Raw genomic sequence first — 27,376 nt, 5'->3', positions numbered from 1 at the left:
GGGAAAGTGGAGAACAGCGTGTATGGAGTCAGCACAGGCCTCCTGGAAACTCAGCGCTCCATCACTGCTTCACAGCTCCTCCGAGAGCATGTGACCAGTGTCTTCCAGACATTGGCAGAAGGGCCCCAGTCCCAGGCCAAAGACAGGGAGGTTCCAGATCCATGTAGGACTAGAACTTACTTGTTCTTAAATATTCTTATTAAAACAAAAATTAAAAAAAAAAAATCTCAGCTGTCGGTGGTGGCGCACACCTGTAATCCCAGCACTTGGGAGGCAGAGGCAGGTGGATTTCTGAGTTTGAGGCCAGCCTGGTCTACAAAGTTAAGTTCCAGGATAGCCAGGGCTACACAGAGAAACCCTGTCTTGAAAACCCCCCCAAAAAAACCAAAAAAACCAAAAAAACAAAAAACAATCTCTTTGTGTATGTGTCTAAGCTGACTGTCCTGAAACACTTCAGCTTTCCACGATCATAGCTTACCTGCAGGAATTCTTCCAGCCCCAACTTGGTAAACTCATACTGCAGGTGGACCCGGAAGTTCATGTCCTCTACCGAGTGCACCACAATGTTGATGAACTGCATGCAGGCCACCTGGGGAAAGAGGCAGCCTCTCAGAAGAGTGTGGCCCTGGCGTTAGCAGCAATGCTTCATTTGACATGGCATGCACCTGCCCCAGGCCCAGGGCCTCACCATGAAGTCAATGTTGCTGTCTTCATTCCGGAAATACTCCATTAGCTTCTCAAACCGATGCAGTTCTTTGCACACCTGAATGTATAAACAGTCTTAAAGGAAGACTCTCTACTATGCAGAACTGAAATCCCCAAACTCTGGTTCCCAGGAACATGATGGAGAAGACATGGTTCAGACCGAGTTTAGCCAAACTCAGTGGGGCATGGTGGCTAGCCTCCCCACTAGCCTTCAGGGGGCGAACATAGGAGGACTGCCATAGTTTGAGGCCAGCTTGTGATATTAAGGTAAAAGTGTGTCTTAGAAAACAACCAACCAGCCAAACAAAGCATATCAAAATAAATACATAAATAAAATAAAAGTAAAACAAAACCCAAATTAACTATAACTCTATCTAGAGACTGTGCCATTTTGGACACCAGAAGAAAACCCAGAACCTGGTCTCTGACCCTCACCATGGTGAAGGAATCTAGTGTAGCTTACGATTTAGGTGCCTCTAAAGTTAGGCCAGAAAGACAGCAGATCTGATGCTGTCGAGAGAGAGAGAGAGAGAGAGAGAGAGAGAGAGAGAGAGGGAGGAGAGAGAGGAGAGAGAGGAGAGAGGAGAGAGGAGAGAGGAGAGAGAGAGAGTGAGTCAAGCCATGACTGCAGCAGAGGGCTGGGCCCCACGGGGACACAGAGGAGCCAGTATGCAGGAAAGCCCTCTGCTAAGACGGGTCCAGGGGCTCCTGTGAGGTTCCCAACTTTAAAGAGGAAGAGCTGTTTCCTGAACCAAACAATGGATGCTAGGGAAGAGGTCCAGAGAGGAGGAAGGGGCGGGGCCCAGCTGTGGCTGGAAGCTGTTGAGGAAGCCCGAGTTCAAGCAAACTGGGGTTTCAGAGGCAGACCTAAGGATGGGAAAATCCCACACAGGAGTTCTCGCTCCCTCCCTAACAGCCTTCTTCCCTGAGAACATACCTGCTTTGGCAGCAGAGCACCTGAGGAGTCTCAGAAAGTGAAGATGCCCAGGCTCACTCCAGAGGGTGAGGAACAGAGCCTGTGCCAAAAAAGAGAAAGAAAAGAAAAGAAAAGAAAAGAATGAGGAAGAGAGAGAGAGAGAGAGAGAGAGAGAGAGAGAGAGAGAGAGACAAAGACAGAGACAGAGAGAGAGAGAGAGAGAGAGAGAGAGAGAGAGAGAGAGATGGCCAGGCGGCGGTGGTGCACACCTTTAATCCCAGCACTTGGGAGGCAGAGGCAGGCAGATTTCTGACTTTGAGGCCAGCCTGGTCTACAGAGTGAGCTCCAAGACAGCTATGGCTATACAGAGAAACCCTGCCTTTAAAAAAGAAAAGAAAGAAAGAAGAAGGAAGAAGGAGGAAGAAGAAAGGAGGAGGAAAGAAGAAGAAGAGAAGAAAAGGAAAAAATAAAGAAAAAGAAAAAAAGATCGCTGTGTGTTTTGCTGCTATAAATGTATATGAATGTATGTTCCTGTGGAGGCCAGTAGGGGGCACCAAAGCCTCTGAACTGGAACTACAAGCAGTTGTGAGCCACCATTTGGATACTGGAAACTTAAGCCAAGGCCTCTGTAAGCTGAGCAAGGGCTCTGCCGACTGAGCCATGTCTCCAGCCACAGTCTGCACTCTATCCAGAGCCTGGTTAACTGGACAATGGGGAGGTTCCCTAGAACAAGGTCTAAAGGACTTCAGTTTTGCTTTGGCTTTTGTTGTAGTCTCAGTCTGAAGCAGGCTGCTCAGCACTTAAAGTCACTAGAGATCTCAGGAAATTGGATCTACCCAATTCCCCACCTTCGCTCTTTTTTTTTTTTTTAAAAGATTTATTATTATATGTAAGTACACTGTTGCTGTCTTCAGACACCAGAAGAGGGCGTCAGATCTCATCACGGATGTTTGTGAGCCACCATGTGGATGCTGGGATTTGAACTCAAGACCTTTGGAAGAGCAGTCAGTGCTCTTAACCGCTGAGCCATCTCTCCAGCCCCATCTTTTCCTCTTTTACACACACACACACACACACACACACACACACGATCATGCAGAAGAGACCAACCTCTTTGAAATTGTCAAAGGCAGCAAGGATGATTTCATGACCTCCCCGCACCAAGCACACAGCGGCCAGCAGCTCCAAGACCAGGGCTTTGGTCCTAAGAGACAAAGGGAGTTACCACCCAAGCCCCACCCACGAAGGGAGTTACCACCCAAGCCCCACCTACAAAGGGAGTCACCACCCAAGCCCCACCCATGAAGGGAGTCACCACCCAAGCCCCACCCATGAAGGGAGTCACCATCCAAGCCCCACCCACGAAGGGAGTCATCACCCAAGCCCCACCCATGAAGGGAGTTACCACCCAAGCCTCACCCATAAAGGGAGTTACCACCAAGCCCCACCCACAAAGGGAGTTACCACCCAAGCCCCACCCACGAAGGGAGTTACCACCCAAGCCCCACCTACGAAGGGAGCACCACCCAAGCCCAACCATGAAAGGAGTTACCATCCAAGCCCACCCAAGCCACCACAGTCCCATCTCCTTTAGAAAGAAGATGGAAAAGGAACACTTGTTCCCTTTCTAGGCTGTGAAGATTAAAAGTGAAGACCAGACACTTCTCCAGCAGAGACCTTTCTGATGAAAGAACTTGTCTAAGATAAATGAGGATCTTTAGATGCCTGGGCATAATGAGGAGGGAATCAACACACCTTGGATTCTTGTTATTGAGGCTGAGTGCAATCTCATTGACAGCATGGGGGTGGGACATGACCAAGTTGAAGCCATACTGCAAAGGAAAGGACAGGAAGGGACCTTGATGGTAATAAAGGAGAAGCCAGCAGGGTCTCCACTAGCAAGCCCGGCTGTCACAGGCTGGTGCTCTGCTGTCTTGGTAGGAGAGATGAGGCAAAGCTCCAGGCCTTACCTGATAGTTCATGATGGCTCTGAGACAAAGGATGCACACATGGACATCATCCTTCTGGCTCACCAGGCGGGAGTTCTTTAGGGCCCTGCGGCCAGGGAGAGTACTGTACCTGGGGGACAGGGCCAAGTGATCAGGGAGGGTCAAGGCTGCTGGTGAAGGTTAGACCACCAGGCTGCCCTGTAGAAATAGCAGAAACGGAAGAAAGAAGACCTTGTACCAAATGCCAAGACAGCCAGGGTGCAGAAGGCAGTACAAGCCTTTGCTGGCAACTGCCCAGGACCCTAACTTTATACTCTGCCACACCATGCTAACGCCAAAGACCTCTGAAAAACAAAATCGCTGAGGAATTTGTAGTCCTTGGGGTAGGTCACAAAGACATGAATCTGAGATTCCCTCTTCCCTCGTTTAGTCACATCTCTGGCACATTCTCATGCCCCCCAAAGGCAGAGCAGACAATACAGGCCTTAGGAAGGTTCGGGGCTCTGCCTGGCTTTGTATCACTTCTCTACTACCTTAATGTTTTGTGAGGAGAGGAAACACATACAGAATCTGCTCCTGCAAGACCAGAATGGTGAGCAGTGTCCATGACACAAAATCCGCAAACAGAAGAAGAACCACGAGACAGACATAGCAAAGGAAAGGCTAGGATCTGCAAGGAGTGAAGAGATCCAGTCCACCACAGGACAGACAAAGGCAGGCACAACAACTTTGGAGAGAAAGGACTTGAAGGGGAAAGGGAAGGGAAGGAAGGAGCCAGCAGGTAGCTGGGCTGTTCTCTAAGAGCCGGCGGGAAGAGTGAGTGCTAAGGGGGAATGAACTGGCCAGTGAGGGCCAAGCCCTGCCCAAGGTCAGGAAGGACTGGCTAGGAGAGTGAGGATTAGGAAGGGGCGAGCTGGAGCATCAGGGGGGACAGAGGAGGACCATGTACTTACCCAGGACAGACCGCTGGGCAGAGTCAGGGAGAGAGAGGACAGATCAGAGACAGGCGAACAGGCAGAGGGCAAGAGAGCTGAGCCTGGAAGCAAGAGTGGAGGGAGGCGCATAAGCACTCACCGGGCCACCAAGACCTGGGCTGGGGCTGGGGTGGGAGGCAGGTGGGCAGAGTAAGCGCGCACATACCGGAGCACGGACTGGCGCGCAGAGCGAGCGAGGCTGTTGGTGAAGGGGGCCGACAGGGCGCTGGGTGGTTGCAGGTCCTCGATTGACCTGCTCCAGGACCGGAGCTTGTCAAATGCACCGTCATCACCACTCTCCAGACCCTCAAAGTCAAACCTAGAGCATGAGAGGACACACGTGCGCACACACAGGCACATATACAAGGGAAATTCTGTGCCAAGCCCCAGCAAGCCCACCTCCCTCTCTTCAGGCCTCTGTGGCAAACAAAAAGCAGGGGCAGCAAGAAGAAGAAACAGAATGAGGCATCGCAGACCTGATCCTGGGTGGAGCTACCAACGTAAGACAGGGCAGAGAAGGCTCAGGCAGCTCTAGGAGTGGGGACGCTGAAGTCTTCTCCACGGCCCAAGGGCTGTGGAGGGTGGCAGGTTTCCTGTGCTCCTAGCCTCAAACGGGACATGGGAATCTCAAATCACCATGACTACTTAAAACTCTGTACCAGACATAACGGAGGGAATGAGCCAACTGCGGGTCTTGCTCAGTAGCCAATGGCAGTAGCCAAAAGACTCAGCGCTCCCGAGAGGAGCCCAGGTCACCAAGAACTGGATAGGTCCAAAAGGAAAGCATTGGGGCCCTGAAAAGACAAAGCTGGTCCTTTAAGCTCACCCTACCAACTGGCCTCTGTGGGTTGGCTTGTTTAGCTTTTTCAGTGCTGAAGAGTGAACCAGGAGTCTCCTGCCAGGCCAGTATGCTAACAGGAGGTCTCCTAGTGAGCTGCAACCCTGGCCTAGCCCCTCTTAATGGTGGATGTTTTATGACTGAGGCTTCTATGTCTTTCTCCTCAGATTCAGCTTCCCTAGAACTGTGAGCTGAGCCTGAAAGAGGGAGGTATTCTAGCCCCTGAGGAAGTGAGTGTTGTTTTGGGTTACTTCCTGCAACAGGTCTGTTACCATAAACAGTTGTGTCCAGAGCAAAGAGGTCAGCTGAGACCACACAATACTGAGGGCCTTCTCTTACACCCCCAGCCCCCAGGGGGCACACCCTGAAAAGCAATCTCACCTGTCCCTCCTGCCTCTAAGAACTCATATCTCCCAAAGGCTTTTCCCCAAAGGACGTCATGAATGCCCGGTGTCAAAGGCTGGGGCTTTCAGAACAAGGGATACCCACAGAGGTGAGGCTGCAATGGTCAGGAAGAGTCCTGACATCAGGAGGCATTTAATAGCCTCACCCCTTTCCCCTCAAGGCCTTCCTTCCAAAACACTGTCTCTTGTTCCCTGAACTCTACTTTCAAGGGCACTGACTGCCCTGGACACCAAAGTGTAGTCTTGCTTTGGAGCAATGGGATTGTTTGCTTTTTCAAGAAGGATAGGCATATTTGGGGAAATGATCTACATCTTTTTACTATAAAAGTTCTAAACTAAAAATTCACTTAAGCAAAATATTCCCCATTTCTTTCTATAAAAAGATTATTTAAAGGGACAGGAGGATCATAAAGTAGGACTTGCACAGAGATGTGGCTGGGAAACGGTTTAAAGAGGGTGGCTTGGGAAGTGGAATGGGAAGCTAACCCTGGGAGACACTGCTGGGTGCCCTGGAGGAGATGCAGAGCCAAGAAGAGCCCTAAGAGCAGGGAGAGCGGGAAGCAGACGTCTAGGCCAGGGTCCACGGCTCACGACCCACATGTCTCAGACTAGGGACCTTCAGATCGGGAACCATGGGAAGCCGAGAACAAACTGGAACCTGTCCTCCTTAGGCCGACTAGTCTAAAGTGTAAGCCTGTGTGTGCTGCTATCTTCATTTACTATCAGGAAGCCTTCTTTCTCTAAGTCCAAAGATTATAAGGCAGGCTTATCACCTGGGTAATGACAGCACAGCAGCCACCAGGAGGCCTATGTCCCACATGCTAAGAGGGATACACATCTCCCATCTAATTTGTCTACTCAGGAGGACAAAGGTGCTTGAGGTTCCACAAAGAGTGCACAATGCAACTTTGACTCCAAAAGCTCACTCACTTCGCCCCGCCATGCTTGTTCTCCTGCGCTAAGCAACGGCTAACCCCCTCCACGTGAAAAGGATGTCTGGAAAAATGCTCCCAAATACTTCTTGGATCTGTTCAAGCCGAAGGCCACGTTCTCCGGCTTTCCTCGACCATAGGCCTGTAGTAACCCTCTCACATCTCAGGGCCCGTGCTACCTCACGAAGACTCAACGTTGTTGACATTATTAAACCCTGCCAAGCCATCTCCCGAGGAGCCAGGATATGTCCTTGGAGAGCCTGAGCTTAGACTCCAAGCTCCCTTTCCATACTGTTCTCCTCATGCACCAAGACATGTGTTCTGTTCCAGCTAACTTTTCAGTCCTTGCTGATGCCTGCTCACTTCTGTAGCAACCCTCGAGCTCCTCCCTCCTCTTCTGGGGATGCCCTTCCCACCTTCTCTGTTGGAGCCTCACTCTTCCTTACTCTTCCCCACCCCCATTTATCCCGTGCTGGAGACTGACCCCTCAGCCTCAGCACATGACAGGCAATGTTCTACAGGTCTGCAATCCCAGAGAGTCACCAACCTTAGTTAGCCCTGTGGTACTTACATGACAGAACACTGGGCAAATGACAGGTAGTCCACCAGCACGTCCAGGCCTTTGTTCTCTTCATTGAGAAACTCCCTCACCCACCTGCAGATACAGCAAACACTGGGGATGTAGGATGCAAACTGGCTTGCTCTAGTTTAGTGGAGAGCTCTAACCCAGCAACCTAGCCCTCAACAAATGTGCTACTGGAACCTACTGCCAGGCTGAGAAAATCCTGAAAGCCATAATCTATCACAGATCCATCTGTGATCGTGCTGCCAGCCTGGACTTCCTAGAAGCAGGAGAGCCAGGGATGACGAACACCTTCCAACGCCACTCAATCACAAGCAGGCTGCAGCCAGACGAGATGCCAGCCAGTCTCTCCTCATGGGCCAGGTTATAACCCCGTTAGGTCCTGTGTCCCTTTGGTCTGATACAATGCTAGGCATGAAGTCCTTTCCCACCATGTGCTGGAAGAACCAGGAAGGAAGGCATCCAGAGCACTCACCACTCACAGAGCTGTGCCTGAAAAGGCCTGCAAGGCCCTAATGCCACACATCTCAGTCCAAGAGTGCCTTACAGGGCCAAAGGGCTCTCTACTGAGTACAGTCTTGAGAATCAACGAGCAAAGATGGTCGTGAGAGTTCTGCGTTAACTGGAGTGGGTCTGGCAGGACCGAAAATGCTTGGGAACAGTTAGGAATTCAAACTCCAGTATGTCATGGCTCCCACAGTCAGAAGACAATGTGGGAAGGCAGGCAGGCAGGCGAGCAGACAGGAGGACAATGACCTAGCGCATTTTTACTTTCATTTTGTCTATGCTAATTCTGGAATAAAAGAGCAAATTCCCTTAGGTCAGGGGTTGTGACAGGCTTGTTCTAGTGCAGAGACATAAACCCCTCAGGATCTCAGGACAGAAGCCTTGCTCTCCTGAGTACTCTAGTTCCCCAGAAATGTCCATGGAAGTACATAAACCAGCTGTATCCAAACTGCCCTACAGAGCTGTGTTTACCCCCCAGCTGGAACGCCAGCTCCATCCTGGCTAGCCACACCCGCAGCGGAGAGGCTGGTGCTAGAGCACCAGGCTCGGCTGGTTTGCCAGCAAAGCTCCAGCTAAAGCTGACACTGGAGCTACCTCAAGTTAGCTTCCTCTCTGGGGGCCGACAGGCCTCCCATTTCCTGTCTGTCTGCTCTCCAGCTCCCCACCCCCTTCTCATTTCCTGTCTGAGTCTACACTGCTATTTTAGGGATCCTGACACTTTGAGGGAAGGTTAAAGGGCACTTTGACAAGGCAGAAAACCAATACAAACCACAAGAGCTACAGGGCCCTGGAATCCTACTTGGGCGGCCTCACCCCAGAGCAACAGACCCCATACACGGCGGCACTCGCTCCTGTAGGACATTGGGCTGTAAGCAAGGCAGGAGCCCCTTTTCGCTTTGTCCTGGCCTCCTTCCACCCCTGACCAGCCTGACAAGCTTCCTGAAGAGAAGGATCCTGTCTTCCTCATAGAACTGTCCAGATGAGATGGCATAAGCTTAGCTCTTCCCTGGGAACCAAGGGCTGGGTCTAGACCTCAAACTTGTGAGCCAGTGCCAAGAAGCCCTGGGGCCTGGGAACTATACTAACCACAGGGGGCTGTTTCTTTGTGGTCCTCTACTAAGGAGAGCAGACCCCCATCCTCTCTAAGTTAGCAGGACTTAGAGAAGACGGTGAGGCCTAAGAGAGGTCCCGTGGGGTACTCAGGACGGCCAGTGTCGCTCTTAGCTCACACACAGAGCCTAAGTGATCAACTCCACTAGTTTTCCTTTTGTGAGACTCTTAGGGGTGGGAGTGGGGACAAGAGGGTTTGGCCACACCTTTCTTTGTGGCGTTCCGAGGCTGGGTCACAGATGACTGTGGTGTGGAAGGCATGCTTTGGCTACCACAGCTCAGCTCCCAGCACCAGGAACTGTCCCTTTCCTGTCCTCTCCAGTGCTGCTTCCCTTTTGAGAGCTGTCGCAGCTGGCTACATACAGATATCCTCTCCCTCTAAAGGGTTCCGGGCACACAGGCCCGGGGGCAGACACGTAGGTTGCTGCCCTGACAGAAGAGGAAAAGCTGGTGATGTCAGTGGCTCTCTTTCCACCTTACTCTCAGGAAGCTCAGGGACACAGGCTGGCATCTCCCCAGAAACCCCACTCACCCTTCACTGCTCCCTCACTGAAACACCCCCACCTGAAGTGCTGCGGTCTTAGCTTGCTGTCCTTTCTGTGTGGTCACTCTTTCCAGCTGTTTCTTACTCTTACTGGAACAGCTTCATAGGACAGAGGCGCTGTGCTCTCCTGGTGCCTCATGCATCTGCCCTTAGCTTCCTCAGCAACCCCTGCGGCCCCGCACAGGCTGAAAGACTCACACAGACCCTGGGGCCCTCTCAACTCACTGGCAGCCATAGGATCTGTGAGCACAAGAGACATCCAACGCCTGATCCTCTGTCTTACATCTCCGGTGCTTTAGGAAGCCTCTTCTATTCATATACAAAGATTATTTTCTTTCAAATAAGTAATCTGTATACCAAAATATCTAACTAGTCACCAATTAGGAACTAATTTCATTGTTCGGTGTAATACATTCTCACATCCCAACCTTTGCTGGGCCTCTCTTGGCCCAGCACCAGACCACAGGCAGACTCTGGTCTCAGCTGCCATGGGAATGTCTTCCAGTCAAAGCCACAGGACCCTGAGAGGCCCCACGCTTGCCAGAAGTAACCGGTCAGCAGATGGCAGAATGGAAGGATAGAAAGGCCAGAAATGGCACGTCTGAAGCTCTGTAGAGCCAGATGCTATTCAAGGGACAGCCTTGCTTCATGGCAGGAAGGATAAACCAAAAAAGGGCACCCAACGGAGGCAATGTCTGGTGTGAGGGGAGCCGGCAGCAGGCCCAACTTACCCAATGTGATTGGTGCGAAGGGAGATCTCCAGCTCCCTGAGGACTTTGGTCGACTCCTGCACTCTCCTCCTGAACTTCTGTAAACAGGGGACACTCATGATGGGCATTCCCTGTCAACCATTTTTCTTTTCCTTTCTTTTTTTCCCAAGACAGGGTTTCTCTCTGTAGCCCTGGCACTCACTCTGTAGACCAGGTTGGCCTCAAACTCAGAGACCTCTCTGCCTCTGCCACCTGAGTGTTGGGATGCCATGAAAGCACCACCATGCCTGGCCTCCATCTCCCTCGCCCACCCCTCCCCCTTGATTTTATTTATTATATTTTTTGCATATGAGTGTTTTGCCTGCATGCACATCTATGGACCATGTGCATGCACTGCTAGAAGACAACGCTGGAGTCCCGGGAACTGCAGTTACAATTGGTAGGATATTGTGGATATTGGGAACTGAGGCTGGGTCCTCTGGGAAAAAAATCAGGGTCTTTTGACTGTTGAGTCTTCCTCTCTAACCTTCCTCCATCAATCCTGTCTGTTTATGTTGAAGAGGAGGTATGCAGCATCTTGCTATGTAGCCCAGGTTGGCCTGGAACCCACAGTTCTGTTGCCTCAGTCTTCTGAGTTTATCACAAGCATACAACACTACCAGACCCAGCTATCCAACTTTATACTATAAATAAAGGAGGCAGGAAAGAAAACACAGGGATGGCAATACAGACGTCCCTCTAGCACTGGACAGTCACTTTAGGCCTCAAAGCCCAGACATTCAGCTCCCATTACTCAAAAATCAATGTCAAAATACTTTGCCCCAAGGCAAAGGTCTGTGCCTAAGCAGGGACTTTCTGCCTTATGCTTTACCTTCCGTGTTACACTGGGGTCCAAGAAGCTCTGGAGTTTCTGGATGTAGGTGTGGGGAGGATTCTTCACTTGAAATCTTTCCTGAAAGGGAAAGGAAGCGCAGGCATATGCACACAGAAACACACTGTTGTGGAGGATGCTGAGGAAGGAGAGTGCCCCCAGTGTTCCAAGTGAGGGACCCGGCCCCCAGCTGTCCCCTTCCTTGATGATCCTTAGGCCTGTTCCACCTGCAGCCGTGGTCTGTCTCCTCTTCCGCTCACTGCTCCCTAACACCTAAAGTGCTCTATGTCAGAGGCTATTTTAAGAGTCTACCGCTTGCTAAGATACAGGACTACAGAGCTGTGATTAGTACCTAAGGCAAATACGTGATTGACTAACTGACAGGAAAGCCACAGGGAGGGGAGCTTTGCCTCCAAGAATCTAGTTTTTGTAGCTCTAACTTCTGCAGCTGGGGCTCAACTAATTTTGCTATGTTGCTGGCGCTCAGAGCAAGTACACTATCTGCTCTTTGCCCAGGAACTGGAGCCCAGCAGCCAATGAAGTTCTCAGCAGGGTTACCTCTCAACACCTTTCCACATAGAGCACTACTCAGGTCTACCCGCGAGGAAACTCAGCAAACCCCTCAGCATTCTGGGCCTATAAAGGCCTCCACAAAGCTCTCCAAAGAGCTCAGGGGAAGAAAAGCATGAAAAGGTCTAGGAGATGGAGTAATGCTAGGAAAGAGGACCTAAAAACAAAGGACTCCCAAGAAAAACTCAAATTATGTCACCTAAAAAAGACAGAACTTATCTAGAAAAGAACATTAGTGCCAAAGGGCTGCTGTTCTCCAAATTCAATGCTTAGCGCAGAGCCTAAGGAAATAGGCCTTTTCTGGTGAGAACTTGGACCTGAGGACCACGCTGCTGGCTCAGGGAAAGCATATGTCACGATAGAGGAAAATAGCTAATAAAGATCCGGCACCTGTTTGTCTTGGCCCAATCTGGCTGTGGGTTCTTTGAATGAAATCACCTTATACCTTACTCAGGGGTTTTGTGAGATTTAGTGAGATATTTCAGTATGTGTAGGGCTCCTAATGGGTAATCAGCTCCCCCCACATCAGCTATTATGGTTTTGCTCAGAGCCTGAAAAGAGCAGATTTGTTCATGGCAAAGCTCAGCAATAGAGCGCTTCATAAACACAAGGCCCATCCTCCATGCCAGGTCCTTCCAGACCTACCAAAACACACTGAGCTCTGCAGTCAGAGCCTCCTGTGACCTGTGACCTTCAAGCCTGTGCAGACGCAGGCAGTGAGTGTTATATCTTGGTTCTCAGTGAAGTAAGTTTTCTTCTTGCTCAAGTCCTAAACACCATTCACGCAGTCCTTGGCTATAGTGATATTTCAGAACCCAGTCAAGGGGACAAGGGCATCTCCTCCTAAACTTCTGTGGCTGATAGAAGAATCACCCCCACACACACTGACCCCTTGCTATTTATCATGTCTGGGTCAGCATAAGAGGGTCCTTCAGCATAGCCTACAGAGCCGGCCACAATCCTGAGCTGACAGACTTGTGGGCAAACTGCTCACCTTGCTCACAGCTAATCCTGCACAGACCACCATGACATCACCGTTCACTGGGCAGCCTCTCGTGGGCATAGAGGCTACCAGCTGTCTAGCCAGGCAGCCCCTAGGAGCCTACTCTGTGCCAAATCAAGGCTGGTTCCTGTCAGCATGGCGGTTAACTCTGTTTTGTCCAGGCACTTACAGACTGCAACCCCAATCTTGTCAAGCTCATGCCAAGCTCATACCTGGTCATACCAAGCTCATGCCAAGCTCATACCTGGTCATACCAGGCTCATGCCAAGCTCATTCCTGGTCATATTAAGCTCATGTCAAGCTCATACCTGGTCATACCAAGCTCATACCAAGCTCATACCTGGTCATACCAAGCTCATACCTGGTCATATCAGGCTCATGCCAAGCTCATACCAGGTTCATGCCAAGCTCATACCAGGTTCATGCCAAGCTCATACTAGGCTCATGCCAAGCTCATACCAGGTTCGTGCCAAGCTCATACCTGGTCACAGATCAGATCCCACTTCTTCTCGTTGTCATATTGTCGCAGCAGCCGGGCCTTGTCAGGAGGCAGGTTCATAGAGCTCTGAGGAAGAGAATCTGAGTTAACAAGATTAGTGCTCCCACCATACCCACACCTGGAGGGCAGTGGAGGCGTGAGCGCCCCTTCTCCCTTTACGCTGCTGCAAAGGCATCATGGAGGGGGACACTTTTCCTGCCTCCCCACCCTAATTGTCAAGTTTAGTTGAACAATATTTTTCAAACTAAAGGACATGGAATCAATCTAGTGAGTCGATTAACCTTATTTGAATTGTGATCTAGCTGTGAGATGGCTCACGAGTGAAGGTGCTCACTGCCCGCTCCCGAGTCTGTCCTGAGCTTACACCCCAGAGCAGAGAAGAACCAACTTCTGCACGCTGCCTCCAGACCTCCGAGGTCCCCACCCCAACATACACAAAATACTTACAAATGCAAACAAGATTTAAATAGAAGACACCAAGACACTTCCAGTAGGACGCATAAAGGTATTACGAAGCCTTCTTTAACATTGCACATATATGTCACACACATAAGTTATGCTGCAGAAGGTACTTCACAAGCCAGTGAAACCTAGCACTCAGGAGGCAGAAGCAGGCAGATCTGAGTTCAAGGCCAGTCTGGACTATAGAGCTACTTCCAGGACAGCCAGGGCTACACAGAGACACCCTGTCTTGAAAAACAAAACAAACAAAAAGGTTCTATATGTAATGTGAGACACATCAAACCAGGAAAAGTCAGACTATAAAAAACACTTTAAAAAACTTTTTTTTAACTATTTTTTTACTACTTTAAAGTGTGTGCGAGTGTGTGAACATGCTGGCTTCACTTCAGAGTTCAGGAGGGGGCATTGGGTCCTTTGGAGCTGCAGCTATAGGCGGCTCTTACGAGCTGCATGAGGTAGGTACTTGGGTTGTCTGCAAGAGCAGCACCCACTCCATTTCTCCAGCACCAAAAGTACTTCCTAGCATAAGACAGATCAAAAATTTGAAAACCACCTTCAGTTTGCTTTTCTGCCACAACCTGAGAAGCAGGTATCTGGAACAGGTGCAAGTGAATAAGGTGACTCATGCGAACAGAACCACTCACATACTTTTAGGAAAAATATCTATGAAACTTTGGAATTTTAAAAGGCAGTAGCAACTTACTTGCTACTAATTGCAAATTATTACCCTTCCATTTTACCAGACCCTCTGGCGCACCCTAATATACAATACTGAAGGCTAGACCCTGAATTGTCTTATTTTGCTCATTACTATGTACTGAATAGGCAGTATAGTGCAAGGAAGACCTAAGTCTGCCTATACAGGTACGTGCCCCTCCTGTGCCCCCTGCAGTCGTGCCTGCCCGCCTCCTGTGTCCCCTGCAGTTATGGCTGCCTTTGTTCTAGGTCACAACTTTGCTTGATAGAGTCTGACACTTTGATCAGATCGCAGCACCTGCACACCCCACTTGTGACTCCAACAAGATGCCCAGCTGAGGTGCCTGTGGAATGGCTTCCTCTCACCTCTACCTGCTACTCAGAGAAGCCAGCTTTCACTCCCTGGTAACCTAAACATAACCTCTGGTCTCACCTCCTGTCCAACCCATCGATCCTCAACCTTACACAAACACTGTATTCAGGATCTCGGAGGACAAAACAGTCCTGGAGACAGGAGTTCTATTTAAGGGACCAACAGGAAAATCCTTAAATATTATTTACTTCTGTCACAATCTAGTCGTCATGCACTTAGCACGCGCACACACACCATTATGCCCTTTGCACACTCATCTTACCCGGAGGATTCAGTCTATGTTCAGTCTCCTCCCCTCAACACATTTACAGACAGAAGTTAATGATGAGCTGATGGTTATCAGGCCCTGGGAGCTGTGGGCTCGTGTGCTGGCTGAAAAGAGCATCATTACAGTTCAGTTACAGGAAGCAGGTGAAGACTCCAGTTAGCATGCACAGAGAAAGAACTTAGGATGAGAGAGACAAGAATGGCCAGAGGAGGGAAGGACAGACAACCTCATCACAACTTTCCCACAGCTGGGCAAGTACACCCTTCCCTCTGGAGTTGTTGCTCTGCCTAGTTTTTCCTGTGGAAGAAAAATGCTAGTTGTGGTAGATTTGTTTGTTTGGTTGGTTTGGTTTTTTGAGACAGGGTTTCTCTGTATACTCCTGGCTGCCCTGGAACTCACTCTGTAGACCAGGCTGGCCTTGAACTCAAGAGATCTGCCTGCCTCTGCCTCCTGAGTGCTGGGATTGAAGGTGTGCATCGCTGCCTGCCTTGTTTTGCTTTTTTTTTTTTTTTTTTTAAAAAAAAAAAAACACAAGCTAGAGTCATTTGAGAAGAGAACCTACCTCTCTTGAGAAAATGTCTCCACTCAGACTGCCCTGCAAGCAAACCTGTGGGGCATTTTTCTTCATGACTGCTGCAGAGGGTCTATCCCCTCACCACCACCTTGGACAGTGGCCCTGGGTACACAATGAAGCAGGCGGCCCAAGGCCCAAGGCCCAAGCCCCAAGCCCAGGCAGTGCCTCTCCATGGCCTCCGCACCAGTTCCTATGAAAGCAGTTTTTATTCTTTTAACATATCTTTTATTTTCTTGACATAACTATTGTCTCTGAAGCTTGCTGCTTCTGTCTGCTAACCTAGTCCTGGAGCTAGCCTCAAGGCTACCTTCTACCCTAGAACATTTTCCAGCCTCTGAGACTTACTGTTCTTTCTAATCTCTGGCCGGCTGGCTCAGTTCAGCTGTTCTGGCTCTCACTCTTCTCCAGGCTGACTGACTCGATCTGGCTCTGCTTGGCCTCCAACTAACTCTAGCAATCTGTTCTGATCTTCTGACTCCTTCTGTCTTCACCTGTGTCTAGCTTGTCCTCTCTGTAGCCTGCCTCTGTACAGCACTCCCAGGAAATTGCCTCTCTCTTTCTCTGCACTGCCCCTCGAATAGCTTTCCTTTCCGCTCTCTTGAGAGTTGGCCATATCCTATTCTGTGATTTGTCACTTTTTCTGCCACTAGATTAGACATCACTTTCAAACATGGGTGTTTCCTTCTACAGACTAAGGTTACCTTCACTGTTTGGGATTAAAGGTGTGTGCTTTGGGCATGTCTGTATTCCAGACAGAGGGCTCCTGCCCTGGCTCCCTGTGATGACATACTGTGAAGTGAAATGAAATGAAAGTGAAATGGCCTCTCCTCTAGCTATGTTTTGGTCATGGTGTTTCATCACTGCGATAGAAACCTCAGACCTTGCCACAGAGCAGCAATAGTCTGCTGTTGCTGCGACAAACATCACATCCTGTCTACACTGACTTCCTCTTTTGACCAACCATGGGCTGCAACGGCTACATATATCTCCCTGCCAGGTGTGCCAGGTGTGCTGGTGAGGAAATCTTGGCTCTCTCCAGACTTCGAGACCCCACACACACACACACACCCTCTGGGACTCCTATCTTAAAAATAGATGATGCATCAAGGATCCTCAGAAAAGATGGACCCCTGCAGTGTGGAAATAGGTGGCAGAGCATGAAGCAGCCCTAACCCGAGGCCCACGTCCTATGTGGAGCTTCTGCAGCTTTTCTGGACACTGGCCCCACCTTTGTCCAGGCTGAAAAGTGTAATGGGAAAGAAATGGATAAAGAAAAACCTGCAACCTCCAGCACTGTCACGGAGCAAAGTCCTAACTGGCAGGCGGGAGGCACTGGTTAAGACACACAAGAGCATGGAGACTCTTGACTCCACTCTTCCTGCCACACAAGAGCACGGAGACTCTTGACTCCACCTGATAATGTGTATAAATCTGTCCAATGTCTACAGGAAGCTAACTTCCTGGCTCCCAGAGACACCCAGGGGTTAAACCAGGAGAGGCTCTAGACTCAGTCAGAAGCTTGATCACCAGTATTTCTCTTCAGTGGTTCCTTGGAGACCGGGTTCTCAGAGGCACGAGCTAAGTTCTTGCTTGCCGAGTCCCTGATCCAGGTGTTACTGAACCGAAAGGTGGCAGAGGACAGCAGCAGTGGGGCCAGAGTGCCCTAGACCCACTTGGGCATGTCAGAATTATCAAGTCCCACCGACCTCACTCACCAAGCTAATCTTATCACCTCACCAGGCTTTTTGAGCATTGAGTGAGGAGCAGTTTACACCTGAACACATCTGGAATGTGATGGGCCCTGGCAAAGCCCACTTTACTCCTAGCCTGTGTGGCATCTGGCATCCACACACCTGCCCACTTGCTTCTTTCTGGGTTGTCTGTCCCTGTTCTTCCTTCAGCAACTGCTTCTCAACACTGAATCTACAGCATAATCCTTTGAACCCCCTCTTAATCTCTCTCTGATTTCTGCTAAGATTAGGAATTTAAACATCACCTTTGGGGGAAGGGAGAGACATCCCCCACCCCAGGGAGGGAGGAAGATAAATCACAGCCAAGACAGTCACAACAGGAGATAAGAGGAGGGGAAGCTGAAACCAAACTGAAAGGGCCCTGGATACTAATCTCCAAGTCAGAGTAAGCAGCAGGATGCCTCACAGCAAAAGGCACAAGGAAGAAGCTGAGAGGCAGGACCTGAAGCTTCCCCAGCAAGGCTATCGGCTCTCTCCCTTCCCACCTAGGGGTCTATGTGAGTAAGTGGTCCTATTCCTCCATCAAGGTCTCCTTTCTCCACCCAACCTGATCCCTGTCTACCTGAGAAACGCTGGGAAGGAGGAGGGGGTTCTGCTGAAGTTCCCTTCCTGTCTGCCTTGCACCCCCAAACCCACTCAGCCCTCCCTCATTCTTTCCCACTGAAGAAAAGGGAAGTGCTGTGCTTGGAGTTTCCTTAAAAGCTGCATGCCCACTCTGGGGCGCACCATTACTGTGCCAGTCTTTGTGAGCTGAGGCTGGGGAAAACCCAGCATTCAGAAATAGGAAGCACCCATAATTCCCTGCTTCACTGCATCCCCTGGTCCCAGCAAATCATGACAAATCTAGGAACAGACACAAAAATGGTGTAGTTCCTAGAGATGCACTGGAAGCATCAGAAACCTCTCTTGGAAAAGGACTTTGGGGACAGCTACAAATGGTATTTACTCTTAGCAAAAGCAGAGTCAGTGGTCCTATTAATGTCTTCTCTGGCAGAACCACACAGTTTTCTAGGCTGGACACTCCAGGCCCTGTGCTTGGGCTTTGGGGTGGAGAGTCCTGGATAGCTGAGTCGAGCGTCCATGTAGGTACATGCAGTGCTTTCCTGGGTACCACATGCTGCTCTGCCCCTAGATTCAGGTGCCACCAAGGCCTCCCTGACATCTGTCCATGAACATGGTGGACAGATGAGCAGAGGTGGGACATGGTGAGAAGCCAAAGCTTGGACGCTGAGGAGGCCGTGCAGGAGGACTTGACACTGTTCCCGGCCTGTACACTTAATATGGTCCCCACCTCTCTAAGTTGTCCCTAATGCCAGTGACAGAGCTGGCAAAAGAAAGCACAAAGGCCCGTGACCAGGCATCAATAGGGCAGTGTTTGGAACAGCCTAACCAGCCTTCATCGGGGCCCCACTGGTAGGCAGTGGGCACAGCTGTGGCCAGCTGGGCAATGCTACCAAAGGATGAGCACTCAAAAGGTAGGAGGCATCAGCCCCTTGGCGGCCACAGAGCCCTGCTGCAGTAGCAGCTCCCAGACAATGAGAGCTATTTTCAGCCACTGCTTTAACACAAGCCAGCTGGCCAGTGTGCTGGGCAGGAGTCCTCCTCCACCCAGCCCGCCCAGACAGCGGGCTGCCTGGCCAGCCCCACCCGACCCATGCTGCTGCCACCTCTGCATTACTGTTTATCTCACTGTTTCAGCCCGGCCCCTCCCAACACCCCCAAACTGCAATCCTGTCAAAAGGAAACAAATCAGAGCCCAATCAAAGGTCCAGGAGCTAAGAGTAGAAAATCCAGACATAGGAAACACAGCAGCCCCTTCAGACACCCACACTTTTCCCCAAGCCCATGACTGGCTGCGGTGGGGCAGGGGTGGAGATGAAACCCATGGATAGGCAGGCTCTCTGGGGCTCTCACGGACCCAGAATGCAGTCTTCTCTGCCAACCCTGGGAAACAACACTCAGCACTGCCCCTTGCCCACTTTCTCTGCCCTTCCAAGGCAGGGCTTCAGAGAATGAGTTGGAGTCAGGGACAAAGATCCTGGAGAAGAGTTGTCCTACTCCAGAGAAAGCCACAGGAGGCTGTGGGCAGCACTCAAAGCACAGCCAGCCAGCTGTGACGGGTGTGATGGAGAGGGGCAAGCATCCAGCCAGCCCCCTGGCCAGCAGCATTCTAAATCAGGAAGCAGGGAGGGCAACAGCCACCTCCCTGGACCGCATGCTCTCTGACACAGTCTTCTCAGGCCTGAGCTACTATTAGACATAAAGGGAAGCTGCCGGAGCTCCTAATGGAATCCGAAAAGTGGGCGTGCTTCTCTGTGACTTAAAGTGTCTGCAGTGACTTAACTCTGCCTTTCTGGATTTGTTTTAATTGAAGTCATCATTTTGGGAATGAGCTGCCAGCACAGAGCTATGTCTGGAGAGCACACTCTCCTGGTCAGTGATGACTCTATAACCAGAAGTGACTTGCCGAGCAGTTATGGGCCAAGTCCCTAAGCAGCCTGGAGGAAAAAGAAATGCATTCGCCAGATGTCTCCAGCTGAGCTCTGCAATCCACACTAGGCAAATTAGAGGAAGAAAGGTCCTAGAAGGCCAGTGCCACTCAAACAAAGAGATGACTTTTTCCAACAATAATATCACACACACCCCACCCCAGGCCTCTTCGTCACCTTGGAGGATTCCCCTATTGGATGCTGAGAGGGCAAAGGAAAGTGACCATACCCTGTACCAAGAAAGCCCTGGGCTCTACTACGTCTATAACTAGCCTGTAGCCCATGGTTGGGGACATCCTTCTGCCTACCAGTTGAGGAATACCCAACTTCAGACAAAACCGCTGATGTCATTTTCCAACTGAGCCATTGGCCCAAGCTAAGAAACCACCACCACAGCAATCTGATCTACCCGCTGGCTCCTCAGCCCCTCCTCGTGGTTAGCCAGACCCACACACTCCCCAGTTACGAAGAATGGAAACTATTCCGATGGGGGTGACAGGTTTTCCAAAGCCAAGGAGTCTTGGGCACAGCTCGCCACTCTCCATTAGCTCACCGGGGTCCTCGTCTCTTTCCCGGGGACTCCCTGGAGCCAAAGAGGCAAGCACCACCCTCAGGCTTCATCCTTCCTGGGGTCACGTCCCTCTGTCTCCCACTCCACAGCTCTCACTGAGCTGCGGTGAGTCTTCTCTACAAGGCCTTTCACCTCTGGCTTCCCTTCCTGTCCTCACTCCACAGATACTTTCCTTCTCACCTGAGCCCTCAGGTGGCTCCGCTGCTTCTAACACTTCCCTTCCTCTTCCCAGGCACAGGCATGAAACTTTCAAATACCCGACACACAACATAAATCCTGATTTTTCTTGACTCAGAAATACTCCGTCTCCTTATTATTTACAAAACAGAAGGTCTTGGCCAGTTGCTCCTCAATCTTACTCTAGAAGATCACGAAAGCTAAGCTTGTCCCAGCATCTCTGAACAGCTTTCTCCTTGGGCTGTCAAGGAACACGACCTCTTGCTATTTCTTGGCCCCAGGATCTCTGTGACCAATACTCCCTTGGTCTTCTAAATCCCTCCTACCCATTATTACCTGTCTTAAAATTCAATTTAGTCACAAATCACACTCCTAAATAATTACATGTAAAAATGATCCAATAAAGGTCTCATTACTATCCCCCAACTTCTCAGCAATGTCTAGCTTCCTTTGTAATGAGTAACTTTTTTTCTTTCACTTAGGTTTGGCTACACAACCATGTGGAATAGAAACAGTAGTGTACAACAAAGGTTCTGAAAAGAAGCATTAAAGAGATGAAGCAGATACTCTTTTCTCTGTCCTGTTAAACACAAGACAGTAGCAGAACTCTGGAAGTTATTTTGAACCAAGAGAGAGGGCTTTGAGATTGAAGTCTATATAGTGAAACAAGAGAAAACTCCCTGGGGCCAGAGATGTGCTGCTGTGGTAGTGCTTGTCCAGCAGGCATGAGGTTTGAGGTACTCCACCAGGTCCCCCGAGGTTTCCTGTTCTGATCCTGTTCCATTTCCCTGGTTATTCAAGGACAGAACACATTCTGTTAACATCTCACCACTGTCCTTGAGGCTTCTGGACACTCACCTACACTCTGCCTTCTTGTTGTTACGGCTCAACTAACTTTCTGTTTAGGCTATTTTCCCCTCAGTAAGTTTCTGGGTCTCATTCAGAGTCTCCATTCAAGTCCTAACTAAGCCTATCCCCACCCCTTTCTTTCTCTTTAGCCAGAGTCACCGCTTTTATAGCCTGCTAGACCACAGGTCATCACCAACTCAATGGAGATTGAGCACATTTCAATTCTCCAAGGATTCTCCTCTTCCTCTTGCCACTATGTGTCCTTCTCCCAGGCACAGTGGCCTCACCCCTCCTCCACCACACAGCAGGCCAAATCCTGCCTTTTCTAGCCAATCTTCCCTGTTGAGAGGTTCCCCAAATTCTCCACACATTTTTAAATGTGGTCACAGCGTTGAGACTTACGACGTGACTTACGATGACTATTTCTTTTTTTTGCTTGTTTGTTTTTTGTTTTGGTTTTTTTTGGATTTGGTTTTTTCGAGACAGGTTTCTCTGTGTAGCCCTGGCTGTCCTAGAACTCACTCTGTAGACCAGGCTGGCCTCGAACTCAGAAATCCACCTGCCTCTGCCTCCCAGAGTGCTGAGATTACAGGCATGAGCCACCACCACTCAGCGCGACAGACTATTTCTTCATCCTTTCTTAGATGCTCTACAAACATCCTTAGGATGGGTCTCAGTGACATTCCAGGAAGCACAATGCTCCACTGCTTAGGACTTGTGTGTCCTTGGGGAAAGAATTCCAAGTCGATAAGATCAATCTCCTTCTGAGTAAAATGGAGACAGGAATAGTACCTACCTTGAAGAGTTGCTATGGGGACTGGGGAAGTTAAGTTAGCATATTTAAGCATCTAAAGGAGAACCTACATAGAAAACATTACACATAATTCGAATTTGGTTCAGGATTTTAATTCCAACATGTACCCATGACACTACACAGCCAAGCACTATGCTAGAATCTGGGAATAGTGGAATCATCAAGGAGTGATTATTATCTAAGGCAAGCCTATATCCTGAGGCAAGGTCGACCACAAAACTAGAGTGAGCTGTGGGTGGCTCAGATGAGGAAGAAGCAGATCTGGTCCAAGGCATCCCAGGGAGATAGTATCTAATTAGATAAAGAAGCAAGCAGGGATTACTGGAAGAAAAGTTTCAGGATTCCTAACTAAACATCAAGCAGGAGAGGGTTAGGCAGAGTATTAGAGATGGTCACACCCTAGGTCAGGTCTGTAGAAGTGAGGAAGAACAGTATACACTGTAACAAGGCCATGAGTCTACAAGTGGACCATGAACAACCCAGACCTCTGTATAATATTCCTCAGAGCTTCTGCAGGGTCTATTACTGGTTAGGAATTATGGTCAGAGATTTTTTTCTTAGTTTTCATTCATAATCATGAACTTTACAATCCATCTGCTTAGAGAGGATAAAGGAAAACATGGAGCCTAAAGAACTGAACTGGGGGGCTGGGGCTTGGGGTGCAAGTCTTTGCCATACCACTTGAGAGGCATACAGATATCAGTGAGTTCAAGGCTAGCCTGATCCACATAGCAAGTTCCCAGACAGACAGGGCTACAAAATATAAACTGTCTCAAAAGAAACCAAACAAACGGCCAGGCAGTGGTGGCACAAGCCTATAATCCCAGCACTTGGGAGGCAGAGGCAGGCGGATTTCTGAGTTCGAGGCCAGCATGGTCTACAGAGTGAGTTCCAGGACAGCTAGGGCTACACAGAGAAACCCTGTCTCTAAAAACCAAGGGGAAAAAACAAACAAACAAACAAACCAAAAACCCCAACCAAGCAAAGCAAAGCCACACACACACACACAACAAAGCATCAAGATATCTCAAGTAGGCAGCTGGAGGGCTTCTCTCCAGGCAATGGAAACAAATGCCTAGTCCAACACATGTCAAATGAGTCTAATGAATCAAATGAGCCGGAAATCATTAATTCTAGTTAAACCAATTACCAACTATTGCAGTAGTTGACATGTCAAATGTGTCAGAGCTGTCCAATGTTAGCAACTGTTGTCTTCCTGCTGTACATGGGACCCAAAGCATTGCATGAGCTTCGTGGCTTCCTTCCCCCTCTCAGAGACCACAGGTTTTGCCATTCAAACACTCAGTAAACGATTAGCATTGGTCCAACATTTCCCATGAGCGAGATGCCAGGGACTACGTGCTCCAGAATGACATTTTCAACCTCAGTTTCTCTCTGTAGATTGCAGCCAGTGCCACTAGAGTATGCGGTTACCACCCAGGCACATGAACCTGGGATCACTCTGTAAAAAGAGAGACCACTGTAATCAAGTCCTTGTATTCAGTACTCAGAACATAAAAGTTTTCTTGTCTTTGGAACTTTGGCTACAAACAGTTCAGAGGAGACACTGCCCAAAGACTTGTCATCTACAGTAACACCAAAGAACACCTTGGAGCTAAACACAAATGACAGCAGGAGGCTACAGGTGACAGCTCCTGTGCAGCCTCCATCTTCCCTTCAGCAGCCTAAGTGCCTTATACACCACACTGTGCAGGGTTGAACACAGGCTGTTACATTTTTATTGTGCATGAGTGTGCATGTGCGTGAGTGTGCATGTGCGTGAGTGTGCATGTGCGTGAGTGTGCATGTGCGTGAGTGTGTCAGAGGACATCTTTCTGGAGTCTGTTCTCTTCCTCTCCCATGTGTGTTCCAAGGATCAAATACGGGTCATCTACCCACAGAGCCATCTCACCAGCCCAGAAAATCTGTTTGCCTTGCACAAACTCTTGTGTATTTACAAAGAGAGGGGAAGCTGCAGTTTATAAACATCCACTCCGGGCCAGGCACCAGGCGCTTTGCTAATCCCTTTATAAGATTTCACAGAGAAGAAACTGTTTTCCTCAGTTATTCACTGCTCACCTCTTGCATGACTCCCTGAAGTAGACAGTACACTCCATGAGGGTGTGGACTTAGCATAGAAACACACTGTGTGGCGCATGCAGAAGAAAACTTCATAGAGTCTGTGGGCGGTCTGAGAAGGCAGGAGAGGCTGACGGGAGGGAGGCAGCACTCGCACCCAGTGCACTTGTCTTAGCCCAGCTCTGACTTTCCAGGAGTCTCATAATAAATGCAGGAGCTTATTATCCAACCATAAAACTTAATGAATCCCTTCCTACTTCTAAACACGTGTGGGAGGGCATGACTCCTAGTTTACAGAGGGTAAAAATGAGGCCCAGCCCAGGCCCATGTCTGTCACATGTCACAGGAGCTGGGAAGAAGCCCTCCAAGTCCTCTGTCTCTCCTTGCTATTTGAATGGCTCTTAAAAGAGGCGTGTCCACAGTGGTTCCGGCTTCTCTTTGGGAGGAGCTATAATGAACTCAGTCTACTCTTAACCTCTGAGCATTCTTCCAATGCTGTCATTCCTAGTGCCTTCAAGGCCACAGCTTGATGAGATCAGTCACCCACATCTCACTTTACTTTAGTTGTTCCAGTGTTTTTGAATTTCACTGGAATATCCAACTAGAAGAGAATACCTCCCTGTATTTGGCCTAATAATAGCTGCTTCCCTGAGCTACAGAGATGGCTCAGTGGGTAAGAGCACTGATTACTCTTCCAAGGGTCCTGAGTTCAATTCCCAGCAACCACATGGTGGCTCACAACCATCTGTAGTGGGATCTGGTGCCCTCTTCTGGTGTGTCAGAAGACAGCTACCTTGTACTCAAATAAAATAAATAAATCTTTAAGAAAAAAAAAAAAAGGAAAAAAGAGTTCCTTCTTGCAGGGCGGTGGTGGCGCACGCCTGTAATCCTAGCACTCTGGGAGGCAGAGGCAGGCAGGTTTCTGAGTTCAAGGCCAGCCTGGTCTACAGAGTGAGTTCCAGGACAGCCAAGGCTACACAGAGAAACCCTGTCTTGGAAAAAAAAATTAAAATAAAATAAAATAAAATAAAATAGCACTGGCTGCTCTACCAGAGGATACAGGTTCAAGTCCCAGCACTCATATAGAGACTTAGAAGCAGCTGTAACTCCAGTTTCAGACAATCTAATGCCCTCATTTGGCCTCTGCAGGTATCAGGCAAGCACACTGTGCACAGACACATAAACACTCATATATAAAAAAAAGTTTAAATGTAAATGTGACATCTTAAAAATTAAATAAGGAGACCCTGAGTAGCTTTTGGCTACACATGGTAATAGATCTCTAACCCTAGCACTAGGGAGTAGAGGTAAGTAGCTATGTCAAGTTTGAATAGATCTCTAACCCTAGCACTAGGGAGCAGAGGAGTAGCTATGTCAAGTTTGAGGCCTGGCATACACAGCAAGCCCCTGGCCCAGCAGGACTACACAGCGAGACCTCCTGGAAGTGTGAGGCACCACAGGAGGCATATCTACCCAGGGTCAGAGGTTAGAGGGATGTAGTACCAAGCACTTCATAACTAGCACTTGTCTCAGACTGTCTCAGCAACTGCCCTCAGCAACCCCTGCAGCAAATTCTTCTTCACCAGTAACCCAGTAAGAACTGGAGACCAACTGGCTCAAGGTCACATACAAAGTAATGGAACCAGCTGGGCGTAGTGGTGTGTGCCTTTAATTCCAGCATTCGGGAGATGGAGGCAGAGACAGGTGGATCTCTGTAAGTTGGAGGCCAGCCTGGTCAACAGAGACAGCCTCCATCACCACCACTATCCCCAAACAAAAGAAAAAACTAGAAGGGGGGGAGGGAAAGTACTAGAACCCAAATTCAAGCCCAGACACGTAGTTTCCAACATACAGGGTCTTCTGCCATGTCCTGCCATGAGCTTTGATGGAGGAGGATGGGGAACTCCATCTCTAACTCAGGAAGGTCCCATTAGATTGTCTGACAGCTCCGATTGCTAAACGATGCTGCCTTTGCCTAGCAAGAAGACTGGGTGAGAGCAGCAATGCAGCACCTGACCATCAACGCTTCTCAGGAAGTTACTCTGCAGAACGAGAGAAAGAGACTGTCCTGAGATACAGCATGGTCTTACAGCCAAGTAACATTTCAAGCCTTACAAAGCCCAGGTTGTGCTAATAAACAAGCTGGCACACACCCCTAATCCTAGCCCTCAGGAGGCAGAGGCAAGCAGATCTCTGTGAGCCAGGAACTGGCTGTGAGACCTTTGAGACCCTGCCTGAAAACAAAATAAAACAAAACAAAAACCAGCTCAGGCTTTGGGAGCAAGAGATAACTCAGATTGACTTCTGACTCACTTTGACTAGGATCATGAATCTGGGTCATTTGTTTTAAAATATTTGTCATGAGATACTAGGAAAGTTATCAGTTTTCTGTGCCTGTTTTCCCACCTGCAAAACACTAATATGAGGTAGCCCAACAGCTAATACAGGGGATGAGTCCAGTATCTCCTGCAAGCCAACCACTCCGCAGGGGAGAGCAGCTTCCTTCACACACGCTGTCAGGGTTTTACCAGACAGGCAGGACAGAAATGCTGAACAAGCTGCCGTACTAGCATAGCAGAACAGCCGGAAAATCTGGGATTCCACTCAACTTGTCAGGTCACAGTGTGGCTATCTGTAGAGATTAGGGACGATGTCGCCAGATTTCCAGCACTCCTGGTATACCTCAAATCCCTCACTTTCCTAGCTGTCCCTGACTTCCTCCGGTTCCACCTGTGGTCTGTAAACCTGAGGACCCATCTGTCAATCATTTTCCTCAGCCTCCTCTCTTCTCTTCTCATTTCTGCTTTGCTCCCTGGGACACTAAGTCCTCTGAGTTTCCCTCCCAGTTCCCTCAGGCCTGGGCTGTGGAAATATAAACCGATCTGGTTTTACTTGACCGGTACACTAGTGACCCTCAAATATACAGTTCTGTCCCCAGTATCTCTTTTGAGCTCCACTGGTAAATCTTCAGCTTCCCAGTGGCTATTATTCCCACATCTGGTTCTGAGCCTTCATGTCTCAGACAGACCTCACCACTTAGCATGTTCTGGTTGTTCTATGTTCCATCAACTGAAGGAACTTCCACTTAACTGATCCAGTGAGCTAGAAACCACAGGTGCCATCCTAAGTTTTCATGGTTTTGTCTCCACGCTCCCAGT

The 27,376-nt window shown here is 49.4% G+C and overlaps 1 protein-coding gene across 1 annotated transcript in view; it reads right to left on the bottom strand.

Annotated features, from left to right (window-relative positions):
* The window catches only part of Fmnl3 (formin like 3), a 53,890-nt gene that overhangs the window by 8,120 nt on the left and 18,394 nt on the right, over positions 1–27,376 (bottom strand). The window contains 10 exon segments of the mRNA XM_052161772.1: positions 479–589; positions 689–763; positions 2,732–2,825; positions 3,377–3,453; positions 3,592–3,700; positions 4,711–4,863; positions 7,290–7,373; positions 10,194–10,270; positions 11,044–11,124; positions 13,098–13,181. Coding sequence (XP_052017732.1) covers positions 479–589; positions 689–763; positions 2,732–2,825; positions 3,377–3,453; positions 3,592–3,700; positions 4,711–4,863; positions 7,290–7,373; positions 10,194–10,270; positions 11,044–11,124; positions 13,098–13,181 — 945 coding nt within the window.

Source organism: Apodemus sylvaticus, chromosome 17 (genome assembly GCF_947179515.1).
Source record: "Apodemus sylvaticus chromosome 17, mApoSyl1.1, whole genome shotgun sequence".
NCBI classification, from domain to species: domain Eukaryota; kingdom Metazoa; phylum Chordata; class Mammalia; order Rodentia; family Muridae; genus Apodemus; species Apodemus sylvaticus.
Note: the sequence above shows the minus strand (reverse complement) of the source record. Positions and strands in the feature narration are given on the sequence as shown.